The sequence below is a fragment of the Puma concolor genome, chromosome A1, assembly GCF_028749965.1.
Source record: "Puma concolor isolate L17-30 chromosome A1, mPumCon1.1.hap2, whole genome shotgun sequence".
Taxonomy (NCBI): domain Eukaryota; kingdom Metazoa; phylum Chordata; class Mammalia; order Carnivora; family Felidae; genus Puma; species Puma concolor.
The window spans coordinates 87,404,095-87,420,861 of NC_141667.1; the positions used below are offsets into that span (position 1 = coordinate 87,404,095).

The 16,767-nt window shown below is 36.3% G+C and overlaps 1 protein-coding gene and 1 pseudogene across 4 annotated transcripts in view; one reads left to right on the top strand and one right to left on the bottom strand.

The window, feature by feature from the left end:
* ADGRV1 (adhesion G protein-coupled receptor V1) overlaps nucleotides 1–16,767 on the bottom strand; it is a 567,138-nt gene that overhangs the window by 369,131 nt on the left and 181,240 nt on the right. For all 4 annotated transcript variants that reach the window (XM_086696839.1, XM_086696829.1, XM_086696845.1 and 1 more), the window contains 10 exons: nucleotides 16,527–16,709; nucleotides 14,494–14,673; nucleotides 10,684–10,848; nucleotides 10,022–10,139; nucleotides 7,846–7,969; nucleotides 6,829–6,967; nucleotides 6,469–6,654; nucleotides 5,883–6,115; nucleotides 2,318–2,466; nucleotides 111–312 (listed from right to left, as the gene is read on the bottom strand). In XM_086696839.1, the coding sequence (XP_086552965.1) occupies nucleotides 111–312; nucleotides 2,318–2,466; nucleotides 5,883–6,115; nucleotides 6,469–6,654; nucleotides 6,829–6,967; nucleotides 7,846–7,969; nucleotides 10,022–10,139; nucleotides 10,684–10,848; nucleotides 14,494–14,673; nucleotides 16,527–16,709 (1,679 nt within the window). The remainder of the gene's footprint in view (nucleotides 1–110; nucleotides 313–2,317; nucleotides 2,467–5,882; nucleotides 6,116–6,468; nucleotides 6,655–6,828; nucleotides 6,968–7,845; nucleotides 7,970–10,021; nucleotides 10,140–10,683; nucleotides 10,849–14,493; nucleotides 14,674–16,526; nucleotides 16,710–16,767) is intronic.
* Nucleotides 4,352–5,143, top strand: LOC112861731 (small ribosomal subunit protein uS17 pseudogene; annotated as a pseudogene).

Here is a 16,767-nt window from a genome sequence, read left to right on the forward strand (position 1 = left end):
TGTATAACCTAAAATCCTGTTATCAGTGCAAAACATGGGTAAAGACTGGAACACAAAAATCCTGCTTTACATATGCCCAAAGTATTTCCAACATTACTAAATAGTATTACCTTTCATTATCATCAATGATGGAGACATTTATAAAACTTAAATTCTGTCCATGCTGAAAGGTGATTGAACTGCCATGCAGTATATAATCCACACCGGCAGGAACTGTAGAGGAACTCCGAGAGATGAAATCAGCAGTCACACGGCCATAAGTCCCCTGCAGCCTCACCACTGGAATCATAATCACTCCAACATCCTCCTCCACTATGGCAGGAATATGTAATTAACTGGTATGCCAGACAAAACCACTATCTTTTATAAGACGCAGTCAAATTAAACACAGCAATTAAATATAACAGTACAGTTGTACAAGCCCTCAATGTTTCCATAGTTCATTTATCATTTAAAAAATATTAGTGAAAATTTCAAGACATTTTTTATGAGAAATGCAGTTTGTCATAAGTTAAAAATTATAGTGAGCAGTGTAAGTTAGAATTGAAATAACCTATTTAATCATTAGCACAGGAATTCTTCCTCTGTGTGCTACATACAAATAAATGATGCTTGCTTTCCAAGACAATGCTAGATGAATATGAAAAACCCTTAGACAATGCTAGATGAACATGAAAAACCCTTAAAATATGTGTACTCAAAGGAAAGTATTCTGGACTGCTGCTACATTTAGTTGAAATCTATGTAATATAAATAACTGTGGTTAATGTTAATTATATCATATGAATGTTTTAGAAGTCCACATGTAGGGGCGCCTGGGTGGCACAGTCGGTTAAGCATCCGACTTCAGCCAGGTCACGATCTCACGGTCCGTGAGTTCGAGCCCCGCGTCGGGCTCTGGGCTGATGGCTCAGAGCCTGGAGCCTGTTTCCAATTCTGTGTCTCCCTCTCTCTCTGCCCCTCGCCTGTTCATGCTCTGTCTCTCTCTGTCCCAAAAATAAATAAACGTTGAAAAAAAAAATTAAAAAAAAAAAAAAAAAAAGAACTCCACATGTAAATATAATTCTATTACTTCTTGAGTTCGAATGAAATATATTTGAGAATGTGAAAATGTATCCTCAAAGTTTAATTTCAACTTAGAAATTCTTTTCAAAAATTTACTTCCTCTTAAGCTATGCCAACCTCTGTAAATTAAAATGTCATTTAATAGTTTACACTAGCTATGTTTACATTAGCCAACAGTTCATGTTAGCTATAGCTAAATAGTGCTGAATTTACACTGTAGTTATAAATATGCATTGCTCCAAAGACAACAAATCAAACAGAAATCACTGAACACAAAAATTCTAAGTGATTTATTTATTTCTTGGTATAAAACTGAAGCATGACTTTTATTAACTGTAGACTGAAGTTCACAAAAGAGTGATGTCTTCCATATCCGTAAAGTCAATATTAATCAATTGCAAAATGATTTCTGATGAGCTTTAAAAATGGGTACATAACCAATGAATTTGATGGAGGCAATGAAGTCAAAAAGTTAATTGCAGCAAGAAGATAACATGATTATTTTGAAAGGCATGTTCATATTCTACCTTTAAATAAAATAAAAAAGCAGCCCCTTTTTCCCCAGGAGGGATTACAGCCATAGATCATGCATTCTGCTTCTAGGGGGGGTGGGGAACAGGCAACAGTAGGTGGCTGCTGTTAGGAACTGTCACAAGAAAGTACGAGTAGGTGCCCAGATACCACCTGCATTGTATCTGCAGTCCAGTAAAACGGTCATTTCAAAGCTGATTATTTATTAGAAACTGAATATTCACTGATTTCTAATCACAGAGGAAATGATTTCATAAATGAGAAAGATACTTTATGAAGATGACTGAAATCTAAACATTGCAATAATCCTAAGGTTCAATGGGTTTTCTAAAGCCTCGTTCCTTACCATTCAGCTTTGCCACACACGAGTAAGGTTCATACTGCCCAAAGATAACTCAAAATATATTTTACAAATAAAATATATAAATATATGTAAATACATATAAAGGTGTACATGTAGGGGCACCTGGGTGGCTCAGTCGATTAAGCATCCAATTCTTGATTTCGGCTCAGGTCATGGATCTCACGGTTCATGAGACTGAGCCCCACTCAGGTTCTATGCTGACAGGGTGGGGCCTGCTTGGGAATTCTCTCTCTCTGCCCTTCCCCTACTCCCATCGTCTGTCTGTCTATCTCTCTCTCTCTCTCTCGAAATAAATAAATTTTAAAAACCTTTTTGAAAAAAGAAAGTGGCAAATTTATAAGATTACTGAAAACTTACCTTCAAAGGCAGTGTATCTTGGGTCAAATTCAATGACACCCTCTACATTATCATTTTTCATTATTATGATTCGAATAATGGAGATGTTTCCTATTTCAGGAGGTTGATCTATCTGAAGTCCATTTTCTTGAATGGTAAAATCATACCCGCTTGCGAAGTCATAAAAAAAATAATAAAAGAAAAGGAGTAAATAATTGTTCATTGAAATGCCCTCTTAGCTCCTATAACTTAGTCCTATTAAGTGTTCTTATATTTTTAAAGATCCCAACACTAAAATATTTCTTTTTCCTGAAATGATGTCTGAAACAGACTTCTGTGCCGCTCCCAATTATCACTGCCTGCATGAAACCTAAACCAATATAAAGTTATTAAACGAGAAAAAGACTATTGGGAAATTGGGAAAAAGTTGTAAAATGAACCTCTGGGTGACGAATGCACTGATAAACTCATCCAACAGTGATGGGCCAAGGACGAGGATGTACATGAAACTATAGTGCACTCTGAGACAGGAAACCAGCTGGGCCACAGCCACAGTGTCAGGATGAAAGGGTTACTTTAAAATTTTTTTATGTTTATTTACATTTTGAAAAAGACAGAGAGAGAACAAGCGAGTGCATTTGTACGCGGGGAGGAACAGAGAGAGAGGAAGAGAGAGAATCTCAAGCATGCTCTGTGCTATCAGCACAGGGCCCAATGAGACTGCAGAGCTCAACATGGGGCTCATTGCCACAAACCGTGAGATAATGACCTGAGCCAAAATCAAGACTTAACTGACTGAGGCACCCAGGCTCCCCTAAAAGGGTGACCTTAACTTTTTTTTAATGTTTATTCATTTTTGAGAGAGAGAGAGACAGAGCACGAGCAGGGAGGGGCAGAGAAAGAAGGAGATACAGAATCCGAAGCAGGCTCCAGGCTCTGAGCTGTTAGCACAGAGCCCGACACAGGGCTCGAACTCACAGACTGAGAGATCATGACCTGAGCTGAAGTTGGACACTCGACCGACTGAGCCACCCAGGTATCCCTGAAAGGGTTACTTTAAGGAAAAAAAGGGTGTCATGCCACTAAAGAAATTTCAAGCTATAAGAAAATATCTCTGTGGACACCAACTGCAATCAATGCCTCTATTCTTTTTTTTTAAATTTTTTTTTTTTTTCAACGTTTATTTATTTTTGGGACAGAGAGAGACAGAGCATGAACGGGGGAGGGGCAGAGAGAGAGGGAGACACAGAATCGGAAACAGGCTCCAGGCTCTGAGCCATCAGCCCAGAGCCCGACGCGGGGCTCGAACTCACGGACCGTGAGATCTTGACCTGGTTGAAGTCGGACGCTTAACCGACTGCGCCACCCAGGCGCCCCAATGCCTCTATTCTTTAATACACATGGTAGTTCACTTGGCTAATGACATATTTCTGCTGAGGAAGTCACCTTTTTTTTTTGTGATTGATGTTTTTCCCCATGAAGAAAAGTTGTGACCTCCAGAGTTTTATATCACTTTAATTCCTTAAGCTAAAAAATGTCACAAAACCATTTCAGTCTTTTCTTCAATTCTCAAATTCTATTTGCCTGGTGTTTTTATGCTACATAGTTTCAAAAGGTTGAAAGCTGATTAATAAGATTATTTGTAAGGCAACATTAGAAAACTGGGGATTAAACTATTAAATAAGAGTCAATGTTAACAGTTGTCTGAGATGGACTGTAGATGACCTGATTCCCTTAATCCCAAAGAAGTAAATTTTCTAGCAACTAGGCAAAATGAGATCATACAACTTTGCTTTTTCAAATCAAAGGAAACCTAGAAATTCACCTAGAAGGAAAAACTTGGTTTTCTCAGAATTAAACTTAAGCAGGAATTGCTTTTTAAGGCCAAGTCATAGTTAGCCAATAACACAGATGTTATCTCCACACTTAATGAGTTAATTTGACTAAATTTCACTTACTTAATGAAAACAGCGAGCAGCTCAAATTTTAACACATTTAATGTAAGCTAAAATTCATTCCCATTGTCGGTTTTCCTTTTTTCAGATGGCCAGGGAGATGGTGGACATTCAGACTAAGGATGCCTACCAAAAGCATGTAACCACTTTCAAAGTAAGAAGAGGGTCCTGCTTGGATAAACTGGCAAGGAGATGCTCCTGTGATACTGCAAAAACATTGGTCTGGGCTTCAAGATGCCCAAGGAGGCCATTGAAGGCACCCATTTGACAAAAATGCCCCTTTCCTGGTAATGTCTCCATCCAAGGGCAGATTCTGTCTGGTGTGGTGACCAAGATGAAGAAGCAGAGGACCACTGTCATCCACTGAGCCTCCCTCCACTACATTCAAGAGTAGAACTACTTTGAGAAATGCTTTAAGAACTTGTCTGTCCACCTCTCCCCATGCTTCAGGGATGTCCAGATCAGTGACATTGTCACAGTGGGTGCATGCCAGCCCCTGAGCCAGACTTGCACTCAACAGGTTCAAAGTCATGAAGGCTGCTAGCACCAGGAAGCAATTCCTTGAGTTCTGATATTAGACATCTGTCCACACCCCTGAAGAAAATAAAGTTATTTTTCCAGTAAAAAAAAATTAATTACCATTGCCAGACACAGAATCATTTCTGGGAAATTTAAGGCTTGAAGTGTACACATATCCACAGTATTTTTTTCCAAGTGGAATGATATATACTCTACCTAAGTCACACAGTGAAAAATTTTAGCTGGAAACAGCTTTTAAAGCATGGCATGCATATAACAGATGCAAAAACATATTCATGCACAAGAAAAATTCCTTTGAGACTCATAAATGTAGGGGTGCCTGGGAGGCTCAGTCCATTGAGCATCTCACTTGATTTCAGCTCAGGTCATGATCTCAGGGTTTGTGAGTTCAAGCCCCACGCCGGGCTGTGCTGACAGTGCAGAGCCTGCTTGGGATTCAATCTCTCTCTCTCAAGATAAATAAATAAACATTTAAAAAACTTACATAAATGCAAACATTATTCTAGTTGCAGGTTTTGTGTAGTCTGTCAGAGCAGACGTACTCCCTGGGCTACTACAGCATGCGTAAGGAGTTTCTGTCCTTGCTCATCAAGTCTGCTCCCACCAAATCAGGGAGTGAGACAGGCTCAGTATGGTTAATTCTTAATCTTCGATAAAATCCTGGTGCACAGCTAACAACTATCTTTGACTCAAATTTTTCCCCAGTTAGAAACTGCTGATGGGCAAGCAACCACCTCCTTCCCCCACAGAAGATAACACGGCCTTCAGAGATACCAAGGAAAGAAATCTCTCACTCAGTCCTTTCACAGGTGTAGAGATAGAGGTTACCAAATTATTACAAGCCCATGCCATGTTCAATTCCCTGACTACCCAGAGTGAATTCTCACAAGAGAAACAACATACTTTCAACTTTAGGAGAAAAATAATACTTTAGAACACTGTATAATTAACATCCTTTATCATAATTTCCCTTCTATGTCCTGTCCCACTGTCACATAAATCTGAAAAAGAACAAGTTCAGTATTAATCCCCACAACAAATATTCTTCTCCCTCTCTCTTTTTTTGTTTGCTTTTTCCCAATTTTCTTTACCTTCCCAGGAGTTCCACCTTTGTAATTACTAGAGAAAATTCCTCTGGGCCTTCTGGAAGACCATCATCAAGTATTTCAATCGGCACACTTTTTGCCATCTCCTCTGCTTCAAAGAGCAGCTCCCCCACCGCAGGGATAAAATCCAAGCCTGCCTCTGCTGTCCCACTCACGGTCTCATACCAGAGTCTCACAGGACCCAATGATCCACCTGAACGGATGACTGTGATGTTCACCTATGCAAGAAGCAGTTTTTATTTAATTTGGATGTTTTATCTACCAGACAATACTTAATTTTTATCATTTCTAACTAATTTTCTATGTTTATCAGGGTTATGTTAAGATTGTAAATAAATATATAAAAGTTTATAAATTATATGTTAAAATAATGATATTAGCAAATTAGTTTGTGAAAACTATGGAAAATGGACAAGGAAATACTTTGTCAAGATCACTCACACTATAACTTGCTACATTAACTCTTAATATTTAAATTAAAGCTTAATCAAGCTTGCCAAAAAAAATCACTCACTCACAAAAAAATAGAAACTAAAATGGTATTTAAGATTTTAAGCATTTTACACTCTACCCTTTTGGCTTCCTCTGACACTCGAAGTTGCTCATGTGAAAAGGAGAATCGGCCATAGGGAAAGTCACTGGCCACCACTGTGATACCAGCAGTGCTGCGGGATTCACTTAGTATCCCCCCCTCACTGACCCCAGTGAGCTGAAACTCATAGAAGCTCTTCTCCTCAGGAATGTCATCATTCAAAGCCTAAAGAAGGACAGAAAGAGACGTTATCAGTAGGATCTATAACATTTAAAGAAAAATGCCTATCACGTTAACAACAACAACAAACTCAGGGATATCAACAACCCCCAACCACCCACCCCCCGCAACACACACAGAACAAAGGGAATAATAGAAACGAGTAATATTGATTGATACCTGTATTATTACAACTGCTGCAGACTGTCCATCTCGCAATGTCAGTTTCCCTGATATTTCAGCAAATTCTCCCACAGAAGGAGGGAATATCCTCCAGTACACAGTGACCTCCCCCCAAATCGCTGAACCACGAATGAGGCTATAATATACAAAGGTATAATCAGTACGATTTTGTTGAAGTAATTTTTCCTAAATATATTTCCTAAATATTTTCTGTGTCTTTCAACAACAATACAGACAAAACCTGTATTCTTTTAAAGGGATTTAAAAGAAAGTATTTATAGACTTTTCATGTAATACACAAGGGGCAAAATATGAATAGTTTACCACAGTTCTCTTAAAAAACAGCACTTGATACAAAGAACACTAAAGGAAAACTACAAAAAAGATAAAGTATTAACCCAAATTCGGTTTTTTCATTGATACCTGTCCCTCTCTTCATGAGAAAATTTGTAATAAAGAAAACTGCCTATGATCATACTACTTTAATAGGCCCTAATTATATATAGGGCCTAATTTTAGAACACTTAGAATCATAAAATGTTTGATCCAGAGGATTTTCAAAGGAATGATTTTGTAGCTAAGACACGAGCTTACAGACGGGAAGTAACTCTCTTATTTGACACGGTGAGTGACAGAACAGGGTGAAAGCATCAGATCTCCTGATGTTAAGTGAAGGTGCTTTCCTTGTCGTAGGTTGTGCAAATCACCCAAGTAGCAGTCATGATTATTAGATGTCAAGATTCGTGAATATGCAACCGTATGATCAATACATATTTGTTGAAGAAACTTTTCCTAAATATTTGTCATGATCTAACTTCAAGATAGGTCAGGATAGGTCTTTAATTTTTAGCAAAACTTTTTTCTACTTTCCATAGGATGTTACTAAAATATAAAATGATGATGCCTGAAGAATATGTATGTGATGAAAACAATGCACTTACATAAAAATGCTAAGGATTTTAAATAAAAGTTCAAAATCTCCACCTAAGCAAAGAAAAAGCATGAAGCCCATACCTGATGATAGCAGTACCATTGTATTTTCCTGAGGGTTCCCCGATGAGGACATGCTTAGATGATGGAGCAATCCCAACTTCTCCTGATGTTCCCTTATCTCCCCGAATGATTATTGATGCACTACCTGAGTTGAAGATGATACATAACATGAATGAAACAAACATATGTATTCACTTATTATATGCCTGGCAAAATTCTCAGCACTTTACATATATACTAATCCTGTGAGTCAATGGTCATGGAAATCATATGAACTAGGTGCTAACATTATCCTCATTTATCCTCATTTTCCCAATGAAATTATTTAAGCGCAATGAGGCACTCAAGACAGTGAGGCAAAAAACTTGCCCCAAATCATATTTTAATGAAAGAGTGCAGGAGAAAGTGGGCAATAATTCCACTATCACTCTCATAATAAGAGAGTACTCTTCCACCATTTGCATTAATTTACTTCTGCAATGACCATTTTGCAGTTCACTAAAACTGGCTATGTGGCAAAAGTAAGAATTCTTGGGGTAGTTTTTAGTTTTAATTTTCTGACTCCGCTATTTGCTTACAAGCATTTATAAAAAGCGAGCTAAATAATAGAAAGAAAAATTATAAGAAGTAATATGAGTATTCATATTATAGTTTAGCACTAACTTGAAGGAAAGTGTTTCCAGAAGCTAATATTAGGGTTTTATGAAACAAAGGACTGAGTAACTATACTCTCACTTTCTTTGGCAATGGATTAATAAAACTAAGAGTGGTCCGTCATGTCCAAGTATGCCACAATTCGAAATATATTTTTTATATTAATAAATTATTCATCCTGAACCATAGGTATATTCTTAGTCTTATGTCTAGTTAGTCTATATGACATCAGTCTGACATCTAATGTGACGTAGACAACTGAGCTAACTTAAGACGTATGGAAGAATATGGTGTAATCATATGATTCCCTCAGAGGTTTGTTGGAAAGTACTCTAGAGAAAAATGAGAAAAGAACTACCTTAAGTACATACAGTGATATTCTCTACAATTTTGAGAATCTCTTTGGCCTGGAATTCTGCTTTTTCGGCCACAGACCAACTCCATAGGATGGAGCTACTGATGTTAAAAAAGGGCACGTATGTCACTACGCTTTCATATCAAAGTTGCTGGGCCATTTTTTTATGGTTATTATTGTCTGTACCACAATGCAACCATTTTAGGACCATTAACCCTTTCTCTTCAGATAGGAAACAAATTTTCATAAGGACCACAGACAAATGAGAATTACGATGCCTATTTCTGAAATGTCAAAATACTGAAGTAATCACTTTCAGATGAAAATAGACATAGCTAGCCTGAAACAGACATAATATGCTAAGTTTTAAAATAATATTTTATTATAAAAGCCATATGTGACAATTATAAATGTGTAGAAAATATAGGTAATCAAATCACACTATCAACATTTCAAGTAAGTAATTCCAAACACACTTATAACATGCACGTGAAAAAATGGGATAACTCTGAACATGTTATGAAGCCTGCTATAACAAAGCAATTATCCACGTAACTAAGTGTTTTTAATGTTTAATGTAATTAAAGCTTTTTCAGCTATATCCTTTTGAATACTTATATGGTACTCTGTCATATTTAACCAGTCTCCTATTCATGGACGTTTTAGGAAGCTTCCATATTTTACTTTACAAACATCACAACAACAAACATCTTTTAAAAAATCACAGAGCTAAGTACTATAAAATCTTTGATATATAACTTTACCAATTCCAATACCAATCAGGTATTAGAATTTCACTTTTTTTTTAAAAAATTTTTTTCAACATTTATTTATTTTTGGGACAGAGAGAGACAGAGCATGAATGGGGGAGGGGCAGAGAGAGAGGGAGACACAGAATCGGAAACAGGCTCCAGGCTCTGAGCCATCAGCCCAGAGCCTGACGCAGGGCTCGAACTCATGGACCGCGAGATCGTGACCTGGCTGAAGTCGGACGCTTAACCGACTGCGCCACCCAGGCGCCCCTAGAATTTCACTTTTAAAAACTCTTTGGCTGTCATACAAGCGGGTTAGCTTATGTTTCAGCAAACATTTTAGTAATTATAAACCTAACTTTGTAACTACTCATTATTTGGTTATATTTTCCCGAGTATCTACTTTCTAATTTCCAAACATGTGAATTTCTCTTACCTTTCACTGGAGATATTTCTACTTCATCAATTGGTATCAACTGAATGGTAAAACGCCTGTCCTCCTCCAACACAGTATCATGAAGCGTGTGCAACACAATGGTCTTTTCAGACTCTGTCTACATCAAATGAGAAGAATAATAAATTTTCTGGATAAAAGCCAAATTTTGAGTGTTCTCATTAGCAGAATAATGTTTATGCCCATAAGTATTTTTTCAAGTGTCTTTATGTACCTTAGAATTATGAGTTGCTTCTAGAAAAATTACTATATAAAAATTAGCTCTGACCAAAAATCCCATGTAAGTTTTTAATTGGAAAGAAGGGGGAAAATTAACATAACCTCTAAACTGTCTAAACATTGAAGAGACTTGGGATCAAATAAGAGTTACAGAATGGGTGGAAATGGGGATAACTCCCAGATGTCCAGCTTGGTTGATGGGTTTTACCCTCAGTCAGGAGAGGAAACGTTGAGGGATGGAGGCAGTGTCTGAAATTAAGTTAGATTTTAGACATCAGGTATGTGTGTGATTTTCCTCCAAAGTGCCTATGATTTCAAATAAATTCCACACATAGTATATACTATCATACAAATTCATACAACAAATTTGAAAAAAACAAACACAAGTTTGAGAAAAACTAGAGGAGTCCTGATGCTGACGATACCTCATCAAAAAGAAGCGTCCCATTCAAAGGCCTGAGATCATTTTTAGCTGTCTCATCTATGGTCCACTGAAGTCGAGCAGCTCCTTTTCCTCCTAGGGACCGGACAACTGTCAATGTCACATATGAATCAGGGTCATCAGACAAAAGAGATTCATCAACCATTACCTAAAAGAAAGAAAATCCAGTAAGGTGAAAAAAGAAAGGAGCAGGAAAAATAATCTTACTTCTATTTGCAAAGACTGAAACTTTTCAATTCAGAACTCTGTTCATGGCATGTTACAATCATGTGGCAGAAAAAAAAATACTTCACCAAACCCCATTTCCTTTTTGTCCTAGACACTCTGCTACTTGGCATCTCCTCGCCTTTCCTCATCTCCTAGCAATTAGGTAGAGCATGTGACTAAATTCTGGCCAACAGTAACACGTGGGAAATGAAGTACGTTCCTAACAGTCTGCATCAACTTCCCACAAAACATTCCACATTCCTTTTTTCTCCATGTGCTGGGTGACTAGTGAGGACTCCCAGGAACCAGGACAGAGTCAAGAAGGAAAGAAGTGGGTGCCTGAGACGCCAGTTGGACAAGAGGTGTCCCTAAGACCCCACGAGGACCATGGATGTAGGGTTTCTGAAGGAAGAAAACAATAAACTCTTATTATCTTAAGGAAGTAAGATTTAGGGGTTCTTTGTTAATGGAGTCAGGCTCCCCAGACAATACAGACTGCAAGTGTCCTCCTAATTATCTGCAGTTTGCCAATTTTAGGAAGTCCAAATTTATTTGTTTTATTTTGTTTGTTTGTTTGTTTTTTATTTTCAAGTTACTTAACATACAGTGTAGTCTTGGCTTCAGGAGTAAGTCCAAATTTAAAAGAGGTTTTTATTAACCTGACAGAAATAGAGAAGGAAATTCAATACATTAATTTACCTGTACTATTTATTTTCTACACAAGTTCCTTATTAAGAGAGCTGGTTCAACTGAATTGCATATACTGACTGGGGAAGCAAAGTCCAAACTAAGCCTATAATATCCACCTGTTATGTAAATACAATAATATAAAACAATGCTTTCCATTTTCAAGACAGATACCTAAGTGCCCAACACAAATTTGTTTTGCTTTTTTTTTTTTCATGAGATTTGGTAATGGTTCCAAGAGCAGAGCTTTAGCACTAACTAATATTTATTGAGCTTCTAGTATATGTCAATTCCAGCATATACATTATCTTATTTAAGCTTCACAGAAGCTCTAAGAAATCTGGGGGTTGGATATATGCACATATATGGAAAAGAGAAGCCTTCTCTTCTGGTTCAGATGTTCTGACTCCATAGCCAGTGCTATTCATGCCACCCCTCAGATAACAGAAATATTAAATAAGAAGCAAAGTGAGAAAGAAGATACCCATTATAAACTTATCATTCATATATAAGTCCTTTTTCTTTCCATAGATAATAACATTGTAGCTTCGGTTTCACAAGGAGATTTCTTGAGCCTGTGCTATTGCCAGTGCTTTGGTATACTTACCATATTGCCCTCATGAGCAGCTTATTTGTTCTGACAGATTTATATTAATAAACTTTCCTCAATATTGTTGACTTCTAAATCTAATCTGTCATCAAATAATGCTAACAAAATGTTCACTATATGCACAATACTGTGTATCTTAGATACATGTTAAAACAAAAAATTTTGTGTTATCAAGAGCCTTTGGCAGTAAGAAACACAATATAAAAAAGTAACCAAAAGGGCTGAAAAACAAGCTGCTGCTGATACTACTAATTACAAAAATAGCAATTGACACCTACTAAGTGTAAGACCCAGTTGTAAGTGCTTTACATATATCAACTCATTTGTTCCTCACAGCAAGGCTTATGAGAAATAACACAGTAGGAATTGGGTGACCTCACTCTCACTTTTAGATTGCAAGACAAATTGGAAACTTGAGGTTACTAAAGTAAGATATGAGTTCTCAGGCCAAGGGTGCACTAAAGTTTACAACAGTAGTTAAGATAAAATAAATGAAAGTTATTTATGAATAGTCATGTAAGTCTTCATTTTCCCTAACAGTGAGAGAAACTTATACACATACCGTCTAATGCCTAGGAGTCCAAAAGCATGACAAAGTTAAAAGCAACATTTATGTTAAGGTTTTACCACTAAAGATTTGAATGAAACCCTGAACCTTTTATCCAAACTCAGAAGTTAACTGACATTTTATAAAAACTGAATTATATTTATATTAATTAAAATATTTCTTTTCACATATGCAAAGAAAAAAAGCATAGATGGAAATAAAAAAATACTAATGATGTCCGTATCTTAGGTTAATAACATTATGGATGCTTTTTACTCTCTTCTTTATACTAATAGTTTTATGTTTTCCAGATTTTTCGTTTTGCTCAGGAAACATTCACAGCCACTCTTGTGACTCTACCACTCCTTACAAACACTTAATTCTGCTTATTCATTTCCCAAGAAAGAGAGACTCATAAGGCTATAGCAGAAGTGTGTGTGTCCTGTCCCTCTCATGGTTCCCATTCTCTTATGAAATTAAAACTTCAATGATGGGGGCGCCTGGGTGGCTCAGTCGGTTAAGTGGCCGACTTCGGCTCAGGTCATGATTTCAAGGTCCGTGAGTTCGAGCCCCGGGTCGGGCCCTGTGCTGGCAGCTCAGAGCCTGGAGCCTGTTTCATATTCTGTGTCTCCCTCTCTCTGACCCTCCCCCGTTCATGCTCTGTCTCTCTTGGTCTCAAAAATAAATAAACGTTAAAAAAAAAAAAAAAAACTTCAATGATGTAATCATTAGGTAATTATTAGGATATATTTAAAGTTTGGAGCATCTGGGAAGCCCAGCCTTAATGGGCAAGTTATAAGTCTAGCCTTTCATCGACAAAATAGTAAAGACAATGAGCATTGGGAGCAATCTTTTTATTATTTAAAATGATCTATTATGAATTACTAATTATCTATAACTGGTCAAATAAAGGGAAAGGTGACCTATAGACCAAGAAAACTTGTGTATATCAGAATTATCTAAATATATGATTATTTCATCTTGGAATTTCCTTTGAAAGACAGCCTTAAAAATGGTGATATAAAATCATGTACTAATTGTGATACAGTTTTAACAATTTTTTAATATTTAAGATGTAGAGATAATTTAGCATTAGTCACCAAATCTGGTTTTATAAATGGTTAAGTTTTTTTCTCCCTTAGCAATTAAACCGATAATAGTAACTGGCTTCCCTCTTCCAGGTCCTGAAAGTAGAACCAAAGGGAAGTAAGAGGGAGGAAAGAACAAATACAAAGAAACATTTCAGCTGGGTTGACTGTGGTGTTTGTTCAATATGAGACTGAGTACCAGAAGGGAAGGTAAAGTAAATCCCTTTGTGTTTTGTTCAATATGAGACTGAGTACCAAAAGGGAAGGTAAAGTAAATCCCTCCCCAACTAAATGTATCCTAGGATGTAACACTTAGATCCACGATAAAATCTTGCCTTGTGACCAGGATGGTGGTCTGGTAGCAAGACAGGCTGAGAACAAAACGTATGGACAAAAACTAACTCTTGGTCTACGATACCCAATAAGTAAGATTTTTTTTCCCCCTTTGTAATTGTCTGATCTTAGATGACTCATTACTGTCAAACACAGATTAGAGGACTGACCCTTAATTCAACAGCCAACTTCAAGGACTCTTGAGCAGAAAATCATGAGTGAGAGGTAAAAGTTTTTTAAAAAATGAAAGATATCTTTCTTTTAAATCTACAAAAATAATTAGCTTAGGGGAAGGCACCCTCCCCCTGGTATTTAACTTACAGTCTTTTCTTCAAATCCAAATACTCCAAATGGGGAGTCATTTTGCGGAATAACAACAGTTACCACAATGTCATCGCCAAGTCTGCCACCTCCAGCCACCCTGATTAAGGAAATAGTGAACGTCTCCATGAGTTCAAGTTCAGCATCATCAATTATGGTAATTTCTATCATTGCCGTAACCTACAAAAGAAAAGGGAGAAAGAAGGAAAAGGAGGGAGAGAAAGAAGGGAGGGAATAAGGGAAGGAGGGAGGGTAAGAGGCAAGGAGGGAGGGTAAGAGGCAAGGAGGATATAATATAATAGCAATTTTTGATCACATATATTTAAACTTTTAGTTGACAGAAATATAGTACAAAAATACAGTATTTTTTGGCCTGTTATGTTCATAATACTATTTTAAAATTATACATACTATTTAGTATTTCAAATCAGAAATTTACACTCCATTATTTTCAAGATAAGGGAATTACATATGTAATAAAATATAGTGATATTTATGTATACAAAAACTAATGAAGCCTGATTCTTGAACAAAAGTATTTAAAATGCCATATAGGCTCTAATAACCATTTCGCAAATATAAACATTAGTATACTTAGCATTAATATCACATGATATACAATGGTAACATAGAAATTACCATTGTCTTCAGCAGTTAGAATAAATCCCTTTGGCTTCAAATGTCACTCTTAAAATGTTAAAGAAAGGCAGGAAGAAAACCTAATTCTGCTGTTCTCAAATGTTGGTGATTAGGATTTCGTACATTTGTCTGGGTCTATGTTAAACATTTTTATAACTTATAAATAAGTAAAACTTGGCCCAGCTTGTGATTTCACTACTGGTCATAAAAATATTCTAGCCATATCTCTACATTTAAAATGTTTTCCGTATCTCGGAGGGAAATTCCAGTGTTTTGACACAGACGTTTACCGGAAAATGAAGTTTTTCTACATAAATCTACCTAATACCTTTAATAAAAGAGAAAAGTGAGAAATCTGGATTCATACTCAGAAGCGGAAACCTGAACAAAATCAAATGTTAAAATGGAAGCTTATTAAAATGTAGGCACCTCAACTCTATACTGTAAAATACAGAATACTTGCTTAGAAGAGGTTAACTTTAAGAATGACAATGATCTTAAGGTACTGTTAAATAACAGGACTTCAACCTCATGTACAAAATAAAGTGCTAGTAATATAAGGCAGAATGCTACTTTGATGAAAAATATATGTATTTGTTTCTACTGTTAGTGTAAAGATCTCTCTTTTCCCTCCTTTTAGTAGGAAATGTTTCAAGTTCTAAATTTGTTAAAAACTCATGATTTCAAATATTAATAGACCATTATGTATAGGGATGTCTAACCTGTATGCTTATTTTTCAGCAGCAACTAATAGGCTGATGCATACTGTACAAATCTGTCTCAGCAAAATCAGGCTTCATATATCATATTACAAAATGTCCAGTTTCCAAAACTTATAACTCTTAGAGAATACTTTGGCCCAAATCTAGAATACCGTTTTTCAATTTTTCAGATTTGATTATTTTGTCTCTTCTCTATCATTTTAAAAAGTCTTGTTTTTAGTTGTAACAAAAAGTTCTGGATATTAAGTAATAAAATGTGCACACTTTCAGTGCAAATCCTAAATAAGTAAGTTATCTGTATTGATAAGTATTAAGAAATCAATAGAATAAAAGAACCTAAAATTTATAGGAATAACAAAGTTCATGAGGCAATTTTTTATACATTCTTACATTCTTAGGCACTTCTAAGCCATTCATTATCCTCCTTTAACTTCTCCTTAAAATTAAATGAGGTAGGAAAGTTCAGAAAAGGGTGAGATTTTTGTTTCTTTATATTCTCTTCCTATGTCCACCAATAAATTATAACATATTAATTAATAAGAGTTCTGTTTGGCTTGATATACAAACAAAAAGTATAATACATTTAGCAGTCACTAATGCACCCATTTGGTGGGTGTCTATAAGATGTTTGAAGTACACGATAAATTGCTAATACATTTGTAATTAGCATACTTGTTTATCTGCAAATTCAAGAATCCCATGAGATGGCTTAAAGTCTTCCAGGCCAGCACTATCCAGTGTTGCTTTCCAATAAACATTTACTGCCCCAAAGCTTCCAGCCATCCGGACTACAGGAATTTGAATAATATTCAGTGGTGGAGGCACCTCATAGGCAGTAATAACTCCACCAAAATCCTTTAAATAAAGAATATAGTTAAAATACAAGAGAAGATTAATATCTTACATGTCATCA